The 19,183-nt window shown below is 44.0% G+C and overlaps 1 protein-coding gene across 1 annotated transcript; it reads right to left on the bottom strand.

The window, feature by feature from the left end:
• Positions 1-9,713: 9,713 nt before the first annotated feature.
• On the bottom strand, positions 9,714-11,440 carry LOC133245369 (zinc finger and BTB domain-containing protein 26-like). Its single transcript, XM_061413252.1, is given in 2 exon segments — positions 9,714-10,721; positions 10,723-11,440. Coding segments are annotated over 2 exon segments (1,323 nt in total). The 5' UTR covers positions 11,376-11,440; the 3' UTR covers positions 9,714-10,051.
• Positions 11,441-19,183: the final 7,743 nt, after the last annotated feature.

Raw genomic sequence — 19,183 nt, 5'->3', positions numbered from 1 at the left:
AGAAGTCAAGAGTCTCGATGGGGGTACAAAGATTGAGCTGCTCTGTGTAAATAAGCTCCCTTTCAGCTGGGGTCTACCAAAAGACTAAGCTCTTCCTCTTATAGGCCTTGGTGTATTTGTTCTCTATGCTTGGAATGACTTTCTCTCTCTTCCCCTGACTGGGTGTTGACTTCTATGACACCTCCTCCAGGAAGCCTCCTGTGGCCTTTGCTCATCTGAGTCAGGTTCTTCAGCTCTTCAGCATCACACTGGACTCACTCCTTCCAGGCACCCTCTACATTGTACAGTACTTCCTTAAACCAATGATTCTCAACCTTGACTATGCATCAGACTCAAAAGAAGGACTTGTTTGAAAGCAGAGATTGCTGGGCCAGAGTGTCTGATTCAGTAAGTCTGGAGGGGCCCTGAGAATCTGCATTTCTCACATGTTCACAATAATTGCTGATGCTTCTGGTCCCAGGGATCCCACTTGGTACTCCTCTGGTTTAGAGAACCTGCTCTAAGCCATGAAGTTTCTTCTCCATTATTCCTCCAGCAGAGCCTCAGTCTCAGTCTTTATCGCATAGAAAGAGAAATCAAATGGCAAGATGCAATACAGATTTCCCAAGGCTTTGTGTGCTGACAGCCAGATAGTGATGGTGACCCAGCTGGAAGACTGGAGGTGTGGTGCCCACAAAGGTGGCAGGAAAGGTGAGACCTGTGTCCTAGGTCTTAGCGCCCTCTGGTGCCAATAGCTCAGCTCTGCACTTGGAGCTGTGACGGGTGAGAGAAGGGACTGGTTTTCCCCTCTGGACCTCGTTCATGTCAGCACCGGAGGAAATGTGCTAAAACCCAGCTCTGACCCTCCCCCAGGTTAAACACTCAAGGTCGGCCCCTCTTCATACCCTCCCTTGTTCCTGGTGAACTGCCCTTCTCTGGGAAGCCCTCTGTTTTACCCACACAAATAGGCCATGATTACCTGCCCTCCCACATACTATTTATTCCTCCCAATAGGGCCACAAACTACTTTCTCTTTGTGAAAAACACTCTAATGTCAACTATGGCCTCCTCCATGAAGCCTCCCTTGGACTCTCCCAGGCAGAAGTGATTACCAATGTCACCCTGTGCAGAGACCAGTAAAGAGACTTCACAGAGCATGTACATACAGATTTGTGGGGTCTGAATCCTCCTTGAGACTGTCAACAATTTGGAGCTCTTGACTCAACCTTGAAATAGCTGAACTGGAATTCCATCACCTCCACTAGCTTTGTTCGTAGTGATGCTTTCTAAGGCCCACTTGACTTCACATTCCAGGATGTCTGGCTCTAGGTGAGTGATCACACCATCGTGATTATCTTGGTCATGAAGATCGTTTTTGTACAGTTCTTCTGTGTATTCTTGCCACCTCTTCTTAATATCTTCTGCTTCTGTTAGCTCCATACAATTTCTGTCCTTTTTCGAGCCCATCTTTGCATGAAATGTTCCTTTGGTATCTCTAATTTTCATGAAGAGAACTCTACTCTTTCCCATTCTGTTGTTTTCCTCTATTTCTTTGCATTGATCGCTGAGGAAGGCTTTCTTATCTTTCCTTGCTATTCTTTGGAACTCCGCATTCAGATGCTTATATCTTTCCTTTTCTCCTTTGCTTTTCGGTTCTCTTCTCTTCACAGCTATTTGTAAGGCCTCCTCAGACAGCCATTTTGCTTTTTTGCATTTCTTTTCCATGGGGATGGTCTTGATCCCTGTCTCCTGTACAACGTCACGAACCTCCGTCCATAGTTCATCAGGCACTCTATCTATCAGATCTAGGCCCTTAAATCCATTTCTCAATTCCACTGTATAATCATAAGGGATTTAATTTAGGTCATACTTGAATGGTCTAGTGGTTTCCCCTACTTTCTTCAATTTAAGTCTGAATTTGGCAATAAGGAGTTCATGATCTGAGCCACAGTCAGCTCCTAGTCTTGTTTTTGCTGACTGTATAGAGCTTCTCCATCTTTGCTGCAAAGAAGATAATCATTCTGATTTCGGTGTTGACCATCTGGTGATGACCATGTGTAGAGTCTTCTCTTCTGTTGTTGGAAGAGGATGTTTGCTATGACCAGTGCATTTTCTTGGCAAAACTCTATTAGCCTTTGCCCTGCTTCATTCCATATTCCAAGGCCAAATTTGCTTGTTACTCCAGGTGTTTCTTGACTTCCTACTTTGGCATTCCAGTCCCCTATAATGAAAAGGACATCTTTTTTGGGTGTTAGTTCTAAAAGGTCTTGTAGGTCTTCATAGAAACTCAGCAGTGCCCACAGGACTGGAAAAGGTCAGTTTTCATTCAAATCCCAAAGAAAGGCAATGCCAAAGAATGCTCAAACTACCACACAACTGCACTCATCTCACACGCTAGTAAAGTAATGCTCAAAATTCTCCAAGCCAGGCTTCAGCACTATGAGAACTGTGAACTTTCAGATGTTCAAGCTGGTTTTAGAAAAGGCAAAGGAATCAGAGATCAAATTGCCAACATCCGCTGGATCAGGGAAAAGGCAAGAGAGTTCCAGAAAACCATCTATTTCTGCTTTATTGACTATGCCAAAGCCTTTGACTGTGTGGATCACAATAAACTGTGGGAAATTCTGAAAGAGATGGGAATACCAGACCACCTGACCTGCCTCTTGAGAAATCTGTATGCAGGTCAGGAAGCAACAGTTAGAACTGGACATGGAACAACAGACTAGTTCCAAATAGGAAAAGGAGTACGTCCAGGCTGTATATTGTCACCCTGCTTATTTAACTTCTACACAGAGTACATCATGAGAAACGCTGGGCTGGAAGAAACACAAGCTGGAATCAAGATTGTGGGGAGAAATATCAATAACCTCAGATATGCAGATGACACCACCCTTATGGCAGAAAGTGAAGAAGAACTAAAAAGCCTCTTGATGAAAGTGAAAGAGGAGAGTGAAAAAGTTGGCTTAAAGCTCAACATTCAGAAAACGATCATGGCATCTGGCCCCATCACTTCATGGGGAATAGATGGGGAAACAGTGGAAACAGAGTCAGACTTCATTTTCTGGGGCTCCAAAATCACTGCAGATGGTGATTGCAGCCATGAAATTAAAAGATGCTTACTCCTTGGAAGGAAAGTTATGACCAACCTAGATAGCATGTTCAAAAGCAGAGACATTACTTTGCCAACAAATGTCCGTCTAGTCAAAGCTATGGTTTTTCCAGTAGTCACATATGGATGTGAGAGTTGGACTGTGAAGAAAACTGAGTGCCAAAGAATTGATGCTTTTGAACTGTGGTGTTGGAGAAGACTCTTGAGAGTCCCTTGGACTGCAAGGAGATCCAACCAGTCCATTCTGAAGGAGATCAGCCCTGGGTGTTCTTTGGAAGGACTGATGCTAAAGCTGAAACTCCAACACTTTGGCCACCTCATGCAAAGAGCTGACTCATTGGAAAAGACTCTGATGCTGGGAGGGATTGAGGGCAGGAGAAGAAGGGGACGACAGAGGATGAGATGGCTGGATGGCATCACTAACTTGAAGGACATGAGTTTGAGTGAACTCTGGGAGTTGGTGATGGACAGGGAGGCCTGGCATGCTGCGATTCATGGGGTCACAAAGAGTTGGACACGACTGAGCGACTGAACTGAACTGACTCAACCTTGGTGTTGATGCAGAAAACTTGGCCTCTGTGCACCTGTGCTGAATTGAATCTTGGAGACAGAGTTTTCTGGTAAAGCAGAAAAGATAGCTTTATTGCCTTGCCAGGCAAAGGGGGACACAGCAAGCTCATGCCTTGAAAAACTGTGTGTCCCAACACGGGACCATTTGGTGAAGAGTTTCATAGCAGCCATTCAAGAGTCGCTGATAAGGATCAGGGTGTGTGTGTGCAGGGCCCGCACTCCTTTAATCTGGCCTCAGGTGGTCTCCTTCTCCAGGTGATTAACTTGTGACCTTCTCTGGAATGAAGAATGCTAACATTTTCCATTCATTAGGGTTTTAGTTCTGTGAAAGAGTTCAAAGATATTGTGATGTGTCCCTTGAGAAGGAACCAGAACCCTGCCCCAAAGCTCCACTATCATTTCTTGACTGCTCCTCCCTTTTCTCTGCATCCCCTCCCTTCCCTGATTAGCAGCTGTTTGAAAGGCTTCCATGCCCAGGAACCCCACAGGGTCCTGCTCAGTTTCTGTGTCTCATTAAGTGCTAATGGAATCTAAAGAGCTGTTTTCCTACTTCAAAAATAAAATATGTTCTTTTAAAGCAATGATAAATGAAAATTAAACAGGGATAGAAATTAATGGAGGGGGTCTATTTTATAGTATGGTTAAGGAAATTCTCACTGACGAGATGATACTTGAGCAAAGATCTGAACAAAGTGAAGCTCTGGGCTGTGCATGTATCTGATGGTGTGCAAAAGTCCTGTGGTAGGAGCAGGCTTACCTGCCTCCTGAGAACTCTGTATGCAGGTCAAAAAGCAACAGTTACAACTGAACAGGGAACAATGGACTGGTTCCAAACTGGGAAAGGAGTATGTCAAGGCTGTATATTGTCACCTTGTTTATTTAACTTATATGGAGAGTACATCATGCGAAATGCCAGGGTGGATGAATCACAAGCTGGAATCAAGATTGCCAGGAGAAATATCAATAACCTCAGATATGCAGATGACACCACCCTTATGGCAGAAAGTAAAGAGGAACTCAAGAGCCTGTTAATGAAAGTGAAAGAGGAGAGTGAAAAAGCTGGCTTAAAACTCAACATTCAAAAAGCTAAGATCATGGCATCCGGTCCCATCACTTCATGGCAAATAGATGGGAAAACAATGGAAATAGTGAGAGACTTTATTTTGGGGGGCTTGAAAATCACTGCAGATGGTGACTGCAGCCATGAAATTAAAAGATGCTTGCTCCTTGGAAAAACAGCTATGACCAACATAGATAGCATATTAAAAAACAGAGACATTGCCAACAAAGGTCCGTTTAGTCAAAGCTATGGTTTTTCTAGTGGTCATGTATGGATGTGGGAGTTGGACCATGAAGAAGGCTGAACACCAAAGAACTGATGCTTTTGAACTGTGGTGTTGGAGAAGACTCTTGAGAGTCCCTTGAACTGCAAGGAGATCAAAAAAGTCAATCCTAAAGGAAATTAGTCCTGAATATTCACTGGAAGGACCGATGCTAAAGCTGAAACTTCAATACTTTGGCCACCTGATGTGAAGAACTGACTCATTGGAAAAGACCCTGATGCTGGGAAAGATTGAAGGCAGCAGGAGAAGGAGGCAGCAGAGGATAAAATGGTTGGATGGCATCACGGACTCAAAAGACATGAGTCTGAATAGGCTCCAGGAGTTAATGATGGACAGGAAAGCCTGGCAAGCTGCAGTCCATGGGGTCACGAAGAGCGACTGAATTGAACTGAACAGGGAGCTCTGGTACCTGAGTTATGCTTTAGAGTTTGTCTTGACCAAAGACAACTAAGACTTTACTGTTCCCATCAATCCCTGGTTAAGGGTCACCCCAAGGGTCACCAAGGGCTTCCCTCATAGCTCAGTTGATAAAGGATCCACCTGTAATGCAGGAGACCCCGGTTCAATTCCTAGGTCAGGAAGATCTGCTGGAGAAGGGATGGGCTACCCACTCCAGTATTGTTGGGCTTCCCTTGTGTCTCAGCTGGTAAAGAATCTGCCTGGGTTTGATCCCTAAGTTGGGAAGATCTCCTGGAGAAGGGAACAGCTACCCACTCTAGTATACTGGCCTGGAGAATTCCATGGACTGTATAGTCCATGGGGTCGCAAAGAGTTGGACATGACTCAGAGACTTTCACTTCATTTCAAGGATTTGTAAATGCTTAGACACTTTATATGGGCAAAGTGGGGTTCAGCAGCTTAAAGGCTGCCCCACCACCCAAAAGAGCCATGGGTACTGAGTGTTGGAAGCAAAAGTAAATCAAATCCTACACACACAGTAGGATCTGAAGGGCTCTTGGTGGAGGTGGAGTGATAGCATTGTCTGTTATAATCAATAAGGTTAAAGAACAGGAGTAAAGGGGGAGAATTATGAGATAAGATCTGAGAGTCAGTCGAGACCAGATTAGGGAAACCAGTATCTGATTTTGCCCAAGGAGGCAGTGTAGTAAGCTATAAAACTACATTTCCCAGTCTTCCTTGTATGTGGGGTGGCCAGTTCTAGACACAGATGTAAGTAGAAGTCTGCTGAAGGTGTTTGAGAAAGCACTGGTTTCCTGATGGAGGCACCACTTCCTCTTTGTTGCACTCTTCTTCTTGCCTGGGATGTGAACCTGAGGCTGGAGCTCAAGCAGCCACCTTGCAGTCATGAGGACACAATGAGGCAAATGTGAGAATAAAAGCTTTATGCTAAGGATGGTAGAGCAGAAAGACATCACTTCTGCCTACAGCTGACTACAAACTACAGGAAAAGACTCGATCATTGGTAAATGTCTGTCATTGCAAAGCAAGAAACAAAGTCCTTTTATAAACTGTTACAACACTTTCAGGCAGAGCACAAGAGACTGGTTGGAAGTTCATAAGCCGGCACTTAATAGCCCAGTCCAATATCTTGCCCGTATGCAGAATCACTGAATTTACCAGCCCCTACAAAAATCAGCAGCACTATGTTTGGGGCTGAAGAAATAAACAAAGAAGCCCGCCATTCCAAAAAATCTTAGGGATGCATTGAAAACATCTCAGATGACACAGAGCCAAAGCTAATCTAGAAGCTCCAAAAATTTTTGCATTGCAGAGTGACAAATCATTGTAGAGTGATGCATCTATAGACATCAGTAACTGTAGTCGGTTAGAAGCAGCAACAGAATTCTCAGAATCCAGCGAGGAGGAAGTAGTCAGAGGTATATGGGCCCCTTGAATGGACAACACCAGGTGAGTATGTGAGCTCTTGGGGTGGCTGCAACAGCACAGTGTCAAGGCTTTACTTCACAATTCATTCCTCCAATCCTGAGGTTTCAGGAACACATCCTTTCATTCACAGAAAGTTATCGTTTGTAAAGATTTCCTTGAAGATCTGAATTCCACAACGATATGATCAAAATGGTGAAATGAAACCCAAGGCTCTCAGCAGTATATAGTTTCAGCTTTAAGAGAAGGCTGAAAACTACTTTTTGCTGTTTTATACAGAAATGGGTTGACTCTCCAAAGAAAGTTTTGTCAAGCATTTATAAGCTTAAAAAATAATAAAAAAAGAAATGTAAAAATTGTGAACCAGTCTCACTTCGCAATTTTTTTTTGAAGGAATAAGTAATTGGCTTCAAAATCTGACTTACTTAATTGACATTTTTGAGTCTCTGAATGAATTTGATCAAAAATTATAAGAATTATGGGAAAGTATATTTGTGAATGAGTTGACCCAGCAGGCTTGGGTGGCCCAAATTTTCACATTGCAAAGGTCATTGGGACTAACCCTTGACCGGCTCCTGGAAGATGATCTTTGAGCCTTTGAAATGTCCCACATGATCTACCAGATGAGTGTTTTTGTTAGCCTGAAACTTTGAGCCTCGCTGCATCAACTTGACCTCAGTAGGCCAAGACTGAGTAAGTAAGGTCAATTTTGTGGGTGTTGCCATTTAAAGTAACTGACCCTTAAATAAAAAGCCTGGACGCCAAGTCTGGGTGAGCCTCCCTGAGTGTCAACAATGCCCTGCTTTCAGACATCATTCCTGGGAGAATTAGGTGCTCTCCATGTGATGTCACAGGAAGAAGAAAAGTGGAAGCTTATGCCTAGTTCTTCCTGGACTGCTTCACCCAAGCATCTTTTCTCTGAACTGATTTTAATCTGCATCCTTTTACTATCTGAAACCATGACCATGAAGACACCAGATTTTCTAAGTTCTGTGAGTCCTTCTAGCAAATCATTGAACCTGAGGGTGGTCTTGGGGTCTTTCCACACAATAGGAATGTGTGCTAACAACATTTATGGAATCAAATAAAAAACTTACCTTTGGAGAAGTGAAATGACCAGCGAACTAAGTTGGAGTTATTGTTTGAATCCTAAAGAAAAATGATTCAGACTAATAGAGCATTGTCTGTGTACACTGGAAGAAATTTTTTTTTTTTTTTTAGTCTTACCGCTCAATTTTATTCTCATTTAAAACCTTTTAACAAATGGTAGAAATTATACTTCAAATCAGATTCACATGTAAATGCATCAAATTATAACAACTTTAAGAATACCCTCTGACTACTCAAGTTAAATTGGAGAAGGAAATGGCAACCCACTCCAGTATTCTTGCCTGGAGAATCCCAGGGATGGGGGAGCCTGGTGGGCTGCCGTCTATGGGGTCACACAGAGTGGGACACGACTGAGGCGTCTTAGCAGGACTCAAGTTAAAATTAATTTTTGGTTCATCTATACATGGGACTCTCACAGCTCAGAAACAAAAATCAGGAAATCCTGATGGAAACTAAACAGTTTCCAGACAAAATTAGTTTCACATTTGGATCCTTCTCACACTGTTACTTGTCCTTTCTGTTCCTAATCAACACCCAGCAAATCAGTTGCTTGCTTAGGAAGAATGTAATATTCATCCTAACCAAAAAATAATTACCTTACAAAAATAAATCCTTCTATGACTGTTCTGTTTGCAAAATTGAGGCTGTCTTAGAAAGCACACAAGGATGCACTGAGGGGAAGCACAAACTAGGAACTTTTTGCTAAAGTATTCTTGATCATGTACTAAATCTTTTTAAGCCAAGGGACAGTGAGAAGTGAGGAGACCTTAGCTCATATGTAGCCTACTCAGTCTACTTTGGCCACCTTGGCCAGGCTACCTCTTTGGGCTTTGGATACCCCAACTTAAAAAACAAAAGGCAGGCTAAATGATTTCTTAAGATTCTCTATGGACTCAAACACTCCTATTATCTAAATCTAACTCATGGTTCAGAAACAAGTAAGACTCAAAATTTTATTTCTGAACATGTGCTTAGGAAAAACAGTTGTTTTGTTTTTCCATAACGGAAAATCAACTTTGTATTTGATCTGTCAAAGGGGATGAGGTGGGACTGTGTACCATTATAGGAACATCTAAATGCAAAAATCTGACTGCTCCTTCTGTGACCCACTTTTTTCATCCACTTTAGAAATTAAGGTACACAAGGAAATGAGAATTCAAAGACTATTACAATATGCTGGACAAAACTGAAGGCCAAACTCACCTTAGCAATAGCAAACTTCTACAACAAAGTCTAGAGACTGACTCCAGATAGCCCCTTTTTAAAGAGAGACCATTATATGTTAGCACACTTTAAGTGTACCTGGAGCAATCCTGATTCCAAAAGCATCACCAAGTAAGCTACAGAATAATTATAAGCATTTGACTTCTTTCGGGGGAAGACCTCCCAAATAAGTACTGTTGTACAACTACTACCCTTTGTTGGTTATGCTCCCCAGTGATGATTCCTGTCTGCAGGTATTGATGGAAATACTGTACTCTGGTCTATGTCAACTTCAATCACATGAAGCTGGGCCAAAAACTGTTGAAAAGAGTACAGAATAATCTAAAATACTTCTTTATAGCCAGCTCCAGGATAAGTAGATTCATTCATTTATCAGACATAGATGAATTATCAGTGGTTCTGATAGAACTAGAAGTTCTATCACATATTCAGGCTGATAGCAATATCACCTTATATCTCAGCTTATTTTCTACCAAAGAAAAAGATTAATTGCTTCCCTTAGCATAGCATCTATTGGTGGAGTGGAGGTGATGTTATTAACTTCTTGGTACCTTCAGAATGTGCCCAGTGGAAAGTCTAAAATAAGTGTCAGTCTAAGACATAAGTTGATGTTAGGTAGACAAATGGAGTACTCCTTGGGAAAGGAAAACAGACATCACAGGATAAATAATTCAAAACAGAACATAGCAAAGGGCAAAAGGCAGGCAAGACCACTCCAAGTGGCAAGTTGCCTGGTCTGTTAGTGCTTTGACTCACCCCTACGACCTGCACAGAGGATCTGGAGAAGTCAAATTAGCGAAATGACTCCTAAAAAGCCTCGGACTATTGCCATGTTTGTAGTCAGTTCTAGTTAGGAGCACAAAGGCCCTGTTTAATTCACGCAAGTGCTATCGTTCCTTAAGTTCAGGACAGCTTGGGCCAGTTTACCGGCATCCAGGACCTGTGCCGCATCAGGCTGCGGCTGACACCCTTTAGAGTCTGTGACTGTTGTACACGCAAAAGAATCAAAGTCCACAGTGAGGTCTTGCACATTTCTTTCATTGGCATTATCAAAGCTGTTTTTGCCATGCAGCTGTTTAAGGTGCTTCCTCAAAACTGGCTTATGTGCAAAAACCATGTCACAATAGTTACACTTATGGGGCTTGTCTCCACTGTGAAGGTTAAGATGATCCTGTAAGGAATACTTCTGAGAAAAGGTTTTCCCACAGATTTTACACTGGAAAGGTTTAATGCCGGCATGCACACGCATGTGTCGATGAAGGTTGCCTTTCTGAGTAGAAGTCTTGCCGCAGAGTAGACGCATAAAGAGTTTGTGCATTTTTAAATGGTTGGCGTAGTTCTCCAGGTGACGAAACACCCTGGTACACTTTGGGCACTGGTGGTGCCACTGCAGGCCTTTGTCTACACCTCGAATATTAGGCCCAAAGACATCTTTCGAGGCCATGATGATGTTATCACTGCCTGTGTAAGAGAGGGCATAATTGTGGAGATGGTTTTGCTCTATTTCACTTACTCTGTTTTCCACAGTTGAATTTATCAGAGTGCTGGGGCTCGGATGAATGTAAAGCAGTGGGTTCAGAAGAAATAAACTGGTTCTGATCTTTTTTATTTCTAACCTCTGATACATCCCCAGTAGATTCTACCTTAACGATCTGAATATCACTGTCCTCTATATCCATACTGTCTTCAGATGGGTGAATACAAGGTGAGTCCTGCTTTGGGGAGCCTCTGGCATCTCTCTGATGTTCTTTCGACTGGGGAGAAGCACTCTGTGGTTCACATCCCTCTTTACTTTCCATTGGCTGTTTTGGCTTTATAAACTTCCACAAGGCCTGCGTGCACCGTTCTACAAAGTGACTCATCTGAAGAAAACTCGCAGCAGTCAAGTAATTGACCAGTTCCATCTCGAGGAATTCCAGCACACCACTATAGCACGACAAGAGCAATTGTCTCCCCACTTCGGAGCTCTGCAATTTGGAGATTTTCACCTCTCTCGAATCGTTCAGTAAAAACTGGTCTCTTAAGAAGGGGGAACCTGCAGCAAACACAATTTTATGCCCCTGTACCTCAATATCATCTATGAGAACTGTAACATCACAAAATGTATTCTCTTCTCTTAATTTGTTCATTTTTTGTAACATTGAATCTCCATAATTTTCAAACTTGAAGTGAAGGAGATCTGATCTTTCAGACATTTTGGCAGACCGGGGGGAAGGCCACCGTCAGGATCCGGCACCGCCAGGAGCTCCGGCCCCTCGGGGCTCCGGGAAGAAGGAAGAAATTTTCATTGTGATTTTAAAGTACTTAACTTGAACAAAGTACTATTGTATTCTAAAGACCTTAATATTATTACGAGAAATGTCAACATTACATTTGTCAGTGAAATAAAAGGCCAAACCACTAGATTTAGAGAATAATTGCATCATCCAAGTAAAATTCAAAAGATCCTAATTCTATTAAGAACTAGAAAGGAGTGTCTGACGAGTAGGGGGAAAAGTAATAGATCTCGCTGCCATTCACAGCATCTACTTGTGAAAGTTTCTTGATGGATGATCATGAACTTGAAGTGACCATAACTCGAAGAACATAACAAGGAATTTGTGGTCATTTCAAGTACAGACTCTATTGCAAAATGTTTGTGGAAGCAAACTGATTTCTTATTTGAAATTTGAAAAGATGTTATTCAGAAGTTTTATCCTAATTCAGTAGTTATTATTTTTCTAAATACTTTGTATTTTATTTCTTTTCATAATTATGTAGTATCCAAAAAAATGTAATTAGTATTTTCACTCAGTCCTATATAGACATTCCCAAACCATGAGTACATCCTGATATGTCATCTAAATATTGCCATTTTCTACATATCCCGTGGTGTGAAACCATTAGGAAGCACTGAGTTAAAAGAGTTTGATTATTGTTGTTAAAAAAAAAAAATTAAAATAATGGTGGCTTAAAAATATAGAACCGTATTTCCCTCCAGGTAACAATCCACATGTAAGCCATCCTGGGGATGGCGTGATGACTCCTTAGCTCTTCACCCAAATACATTCTCTCAAGCAAGAATGTGAAAGAAACCGTCCCCTGTCTAGTTTCACATGTTTCTTTGTTGGGTTCGACATAGATTGCTAGTTATTCCCTTGTGCATGTGCTAAGTTGCTTCAGTCACATCCAACTCTTTTCGACCCCATGGACTGTAGTCCATCAGCCTCCTCTGTCCATGGGATTCTCCAGGCATGAATACTGAAGTGGGTTGCCATTTCCTTCTCCAGGGGATCTTCCTGACCCAGGGATTGAACCAGCATTTGTTATATCTCCTGCATTAGCAGGTGAGTTCTGAATCCTCCTGCAATGCAGGAGACCCTGGTTTTTATTCCTGGATCAGAAAGATCCACTGGAGAAGGGATAGGCTGCCCACTCTAGTATTCTTGGGCTTCCCTTGTGGTTCAACTGGTAAAGAATCTGCCTGCAATGCAGGAAACCTGGGTTTGATCCCTGGGCTGGGAATATCCCCTGGGAAAAGGAAAGGCCACCCACTCCAGTATTCTGGCCTGGAGAATTCCATGGACTGTATAGTCCACGGGGTCACAAAGAGTCAGACACGACTGAGTGACTTTCACTTTCACTGTCTTTACCACTAGCGCCACCTGGGAAGTCCTAGTTATTCCCTTACCTGCCCTGCTTTGGGGATAGGGAGCATTTCTCATCAGATGCAGCAGTCTTGGAATCAAACAAATATCTCTGCTGGGACTTCCCGGTGGTCCCAGGTTTGATCCTGGACAGGGAAATAGATCCCTTATGTCTCAACTAAGACCTGGCACAGTCAAATAATAAATAAATAAGTATATTAAAAAAAAATCTCTGCTGACTACAACCTGGGGATTTCAGTGGTATTTATGCTCCCTAAGCCTCAGTTTTCTCATCTGTAAAATGGAGCAAAGAAGAGCACCATGAGAATTAAAGTAGGGATGCAGCTGAAGCAGTCAGGACTGTGTCTGGCATCCAGCATGTGCTGATGGACCTCAGGGTTACTCTGCATCCCTGGTGTCCAGCGTGGAGCCTGAAACAGGTGGGCCAGCATCAGCACTGACTGAGGTGAACTGAACTGAACTGGGCTCAGGGGAAGGACGCTAATTCTCCAGCACATAAGGCCTATCCTGTGGCTCCTGCAGCTGCAGAAGTCCTGGGGGGAGACTTTCAGGAACGAACAGTTGGAAGGCAGGGTAATCTTCCCTGGAGGGCTAAGGACATGGGTTGGGTGATGACAGCATCTGCTAGACTGAACCATCATGTCATTTTTACATTTTTTGAGAAAATTTAGGTCTGAGTAGACTGTAAATTTTATCTGGGATGAGGGAGGGACAAGAATGTTACCAGAAGCGGGCAGTGGCTAGCAGGGGATTGATCATTTCTGGGCCTTAGGTGGCAGCCAGGCCATGGTGGACTCCACACAGTTGTGTAGTCACTCCAGGCGTGTCCAACTCTGTGCTGCCCCAAGGACTGTAGCCCGCCAGGCTCCTCTGTCCATGGGATTTCCCAGGCAAAAATACTGGAGTGGGTTGCCATTTCCTTTTCCAGGGGTTCTTTCTGATCCAGGGATCGAACCTGCGTCTTCTGCATCTATAATATTTCCCAACCTCCCCATGGCCAGGACATGGCCCTCTGACTCAGGTTTAACCGGTGGCATGTGACAGAAAAAGTGTGGACAACTTCTACAGTATTTGCTTTAAAGGAAATCGTTTTTCCTTCACTTCCTTTCCTTCCTCACTCCTGTGCAGATGTGAACACAGACACAGCGGCCTTGACCATGCAGATAAGAACAGGGCACCCTGTGGGAAGGTGGAGTAACAAGATGGGGGGAACCTTAGTCCCTGGATGACTAGCCTGTCAATCAGGACCACTCACCCCAAGGCTGTCACGTAAGTGAGAGATAAACATTTATCTTAGTTAAGCCACGGCATTTCAGGGTCTCTGGCATGGAGTCTTAGCTTCCTGTTGACCAGGGGGTGAGGCAGCCTTTGATTAAGGCAAGAGAGTACGGCCTGGACCTGTCAGAGCAGAGTGAGCATTGAAAACCCTTCACACACTAGCTGTGGAGGAGGCCTCTAAAGAACACAGGTGCCCACCATGGAGATGTGAGTTATGCCCCAGAGAGGGAGACTGCAGGGCCAAGTGCAGACCTCAGCCCAGCGCTTTCTGGAGAAGGCAAAGAAGGTGGGCAGGGCTTATGGTAAAAGACACTGGACCTTCACAGCTGAAAGCAGAGTTTCTCTCCTGCCTGGAGGAAAGGCCTGGGTGGGCTCAGGGGAGAATTCACTGCAGCCTGCCACAGTGATAAGGCTTGGCTTGGACTCCAAATGGCTGTGGGCATGTGAGCTGTCCCCCAGCATGGGAAGCCCAGGGACTGACAGAGAATGAAAGGCAAAGAGCAGAGCCATGACTTGGAGGGATTTGAAACTGCAAGCGACAATTCCAAGTGGCAAAGTAGTGGGTATTTTAATTGGGATCTGCATTCAGTGAAAGGAAGAGCCCCAGAATTACAGGAGTATCAGCATAGACGCAATTTCTTCCTCTCGCCCCATATTCCAGGCATGAGTGATCCAGGGCTGCCCCTGCAGCCAGCCTCTAGCCTCCTTCTGACTCCTTATCCCCTGCATTTGAGGTGTCCCAAGGTTTACCCTCAACTTGGTTAAACTGAAGCCACATTTCCTGGAACCCCTTTCCCTATAGACTTCTGTGTGAGAGAGGATCCCACAGAGGATCTGGTGTGAGGCTTGGGAGATGGAAGGCAAGCAGTACCGTTGTCTGAAGCGGAGGCATGGTGACAGAGGAGAAGTGCTCGGCGGGGTCCACCTGGTCCTCTGTGCCACACTCTGCACCTCTTCCCAAATGACCACAGTGGCTCCAGGCATACCACCAGAGGCTTGGGCCCACTGATGGGTACCCGAGGCTACAGCACCCCCACAAGCCTCTGCACAAGGCCCCAGTTCCCAGTGGCCAGACTCGCCCAACTTCTCTATTTCCCAGCAAGCTCCACGTTGTCCACCTTTGATCATTATCCGGGAGGATTTGTTACTGAGTCCTCCCATCCCTTGTCTCCCTACTCTGGACCTTCACTTTCTCAGTTCCTCCTACCGTTGTGCAAGGTCTCATTCCAGTATTAATCCTTCCTGCCCTTAGCGTAAGCCTGCTGGGTTCTCAGTTTCCCCACGGCTGGCTGGCGTTTTGTCTTTGCTAAATTTGCTCAGTTTTTATTCACTCATCTCATTTCTTACTTCCAAAATGTTTACTTCTGTCCTCTCTCCTGTTCTCCATGCCTTCATGTAGATTTATGCTTTAAAAAAAAAAAAATTCTTTATTGTAGTCTCAATGAGGTTACCATGGGAAGGGAAAGTTGGCTGTGTTTGTTCAAGCTACCACTTTAACACAGAAATCTTCTCCCTGCTGTGGTCTTTCTTCCCACAGAATAAACTGCAGTTTAAGCTCTCATGGATAAGCTCCTCCTGCTTGTGACCCTCCCCCCTCCCATCCTCCAGCCTGGTTTCCCTTCCCCGTGTTGGCGCCTGCCCATCCTGAGAGACAAAGCTTTTTATGGCCATTTGGCTGAGTTAGGTACCCCTCCGGGGGTTCCAAGGCGCCCCACCACTTCCCCCAATTCTCTACTGTCCTCCGTATTATAATTGTCTTTGTAACCCTGGTGCCTAGGGTGAATGGAAGATGCCAATAAATGCTCTGGAAATAAATGAATGAAGTAGATGCCCATTTTGACAACTCTTTGGCTTTGCATAACCAGAATCTGAGGAAGATGATTTGTTTACCTAAAAAGAAAGAGGATCTGGCACGGGGAGGAAGAGAGGAGGCAGGTACAACTTAAAGGAGCCAAATAGAATGTTGTGGATCTTAAGATTTGTGGGAAAAGAGGAGAGCTTTAATAGATGACTGTGTTATCCCAGTATAGATTTAAAAAGAGCCCTGAGAAAACTAATGTAGGGTGTTTGAAGTCAGGGTAGCTGTTTATACTGGGGGCATAGAAATTGGAGGGGAACAATGGGGCTTTCTGGAATGCTAGTAACTGTGTTTCTTAGTCTGGGTGCTAGTTACATGGGTGTGGTCAAGTATGTAAAAACTCATCAAATTGTACTCTTAGCTTTTTTACACCTTTTAAAAGGATGCTGCTGGTGCTAGGTCGCTTCAGTTGTGTCCGACTCTGTGCGACCCCATAGACGGCCTCCTACCAGGCTCCTCTGTCCCTGGGATTCTCCAGGCAAGAACACTGGAATGGGTTGCCATTTCCTTTTCCAATGCATGAAAGTGATAAGTGAAAGTGAAGTCACTCAGTCCTGTCCGACTCTTAGTGACCTCATGGACTGCAGCCCACCAGGCTCCTCCGTCCATGGGATTTTCCAGGGAAGAGCACTAGAGTAGGGTGCCATTGTATATCATACTTCAAAAACAATTTACAAAATAGAAGTACATTTTAAAAAACAAAACAAACAAAAGAAAAAACAGCCCTTAACTTCTTTCTTCAAAATAACATCACCCTCTACCACACTATCCTTGTCAATATTTCCAGTTGTTTAAACCCACGAACAGATGAGTGTCTTTCCCATATGCCCTTGAGCTTAAGAGTCGTTGAATATATGTTGAATGCAGGTGTTTGAAAAGGTTGAATCATTTAAAACACTCTCCTGATGTGCAACAGGAATTGAAGGGCTAATTATGTAAACCTGGATGTTGGCTATCCTGTATTGAGTAGTCCCTATTTTCCCCAGATTTAAAAGGTGCCTTCTAAGTGATCACGGCACTGATGGCAGGAGTGTGAACTATTCCTGGAGACAGAAATAGATCTCTTAAAGAGATCTGAGATACAGATGTCTGGAGCTTGGGTCCAGAATTTGAAATTACAGCTATTGAGTTCTATACAAATTAAGGCTCCACTGAGCGCTTCCTAGATGGAAATCTCTCAATGTCCTAACATTTGTCAGGCCACTCAACTCTGTGGCAGCTGGGAGAATGCTAGATGCCCAGTGGGAGCCTGGAGAATATTGGCATACTGATCCCCTTAGTGATCTTCTGATTACCCTGGGCGGAACGTTGTCAGGAAACATTCAAGACCCTTAGATTATTAGCTGGGCTGGTGTAAGGATTGCTTTTGTGGTATCTCCCCATCAACTGAAATACAATTGGTTTTCTTGCAAGAATGCTCATTTGCCTTGGTGGAAAAAAGCCAGATGCCGAGGAGGTTAAAAGTCACAGGGGAATTCCCTGGTGGTCCGATGGTTAGGATTCGGTGCTTTCAGTACACGTGTCCAGATTTGATCCCTGGTGGGAGAATTAAGACCTGGTTCAGTTCAGTTCAGTCGCTCAGTCGTGTCCGACTCTCTGCGACCCCATGGACTGCAGCACGCCAGGCTTCCCTGTCCATCACCAACTCCCAGAGCTTGCTCGAACTCATGTCCATTGAGTCGGTGATACCATCCAGCCATCTTGTCCTAAGCTCAGCCAAAAATAGAAAAAAGAAAAAAAATTAACGAGGTCATTTCTTAGTCCTAATCCATCAAATATTTACTGACGGTCTGCTGTGTCCCAGGCAATATGCCAAGACAGCGTGGACAGAATGCTCCGCCTCTAGACTTTGGATACTGCAAGTGTTTAGGGGCCACATGCTGTTTGGAAGCAAGTGGTGGGAGCTTGTCTGGGAGCTCTGTTTGTGTAACAAGAACACAGTTTGTAGGTGGATTATATGGCTTATGGAAGTTTGGGAGAGGTTTTGCCAGTCCTCTCGCAGCTACTGGAGCTGAAAAGAGGCGGTTTTTTCAGTCTAGGAAGAAGCCAATCCAGACAATTTCAGTATAATGTGGTAAATGCCGGGAGACATGAGTACAGAGTAGGCTGTGTGGGTCAAGGAGTGGTACTCAAGTAGCATGAGAGGCTTGGAGGGGTTCTCCCAGGTGGGGGATACTGGAAATGAACCTTGTTTGCTGTGTTTTCTGAACCCCAAAGTCAAAACATATGATCTAAAAAGTGTTCATTTTCTCACCTACCCATTTATTTGCATCAAAAACTTTAGGGATTTAATAACAAAATATTTGGGCTTCCCTATTGGCTCAGATGGTAAAGAATCCATCTGCAATGCAGGAGACCTGGGTTCGACCCCTGAGTTGGGAAGATCCCCTGGAGCAGGGCATGGCAACCCACTCCAGTACTCTTGCCTGGAAAATTCCGTGGACAGAGGAGCCTGGCAGGCTACAGTCCTTGGGATTGCAGAGTCGGACATGACTGACTATGCACAACAAAATATTTAGTACATGTAACACATTCCTTTTATTGAAAATAATAAAATACCAAGAAATCAGAACTGTCCCCTCAAATCTGGGATATGTGGTGATGCTAGCCATGTTATATTTGTCAACTAAGAATTCATAGTAATATGTTTTGTCGAAACAGTTTTTCTTCATTCTCTTTTACTAAATGTCCCGCCCCCGCCATCTGTTAATGAGGCCTTACTGTATGATTACACCAAATGGTCATATAATAGTAGTATGTATTATTATACACCCTACACAAGACAGATGTCTCCAGCAGATCTTTCTGACATCCCATCACGTTCTCTGTGAAGGACACCATCAATTCTGAGGTGGATAGGAATTTTACCCCCAGGCTCAACTGACAGCTGAAAGCCTTTGAATTTAACTTGGAGCTCAGAACAGCTTCATTCTATGTATTTCTCAGAGAGTATAATACTGACTTCACTGCCTCTCAAATTCTACCTAGCACTCTCATTAGAGAAAACTTACACAGAGGAAAGCCAGAAGATGCTGTGTAATAAGCCCAGGCCTTCCAGAGGCTTCTCCCCGACACTGCATACTATTGGTAGCCTACAGGCCCTCTGCAGAATCACTTTGCCTGACCTGCACTTTATGGCACCGCCAGCAGGCTTTATTGAGAATCATTATGAGGAACAGCCCCGTGACTGTAGCCTGTATGTCTGCTGTGTGGGTGTTAT

This window comes from Bos javanicus, chromosome 3, assembly GCF_032452875.1.
Source record: "Bos javanicus breed banteng chromosome 3, ARS-OSU_banteng_1.0, whole genome shotgun sequence".
In the NCBI taxonomy this organism is placed as follows: Eukaryota; Metazoa; Chordata; class Mammalia; order Artiodactyla; family Bovidae; genus Bos; species Bos javanicus.
The sequence above is the reverse complement of the archived record's forward strand: the minus strand, read 5'-3'. Positions and strand labels throughout refer to the sequence as shown.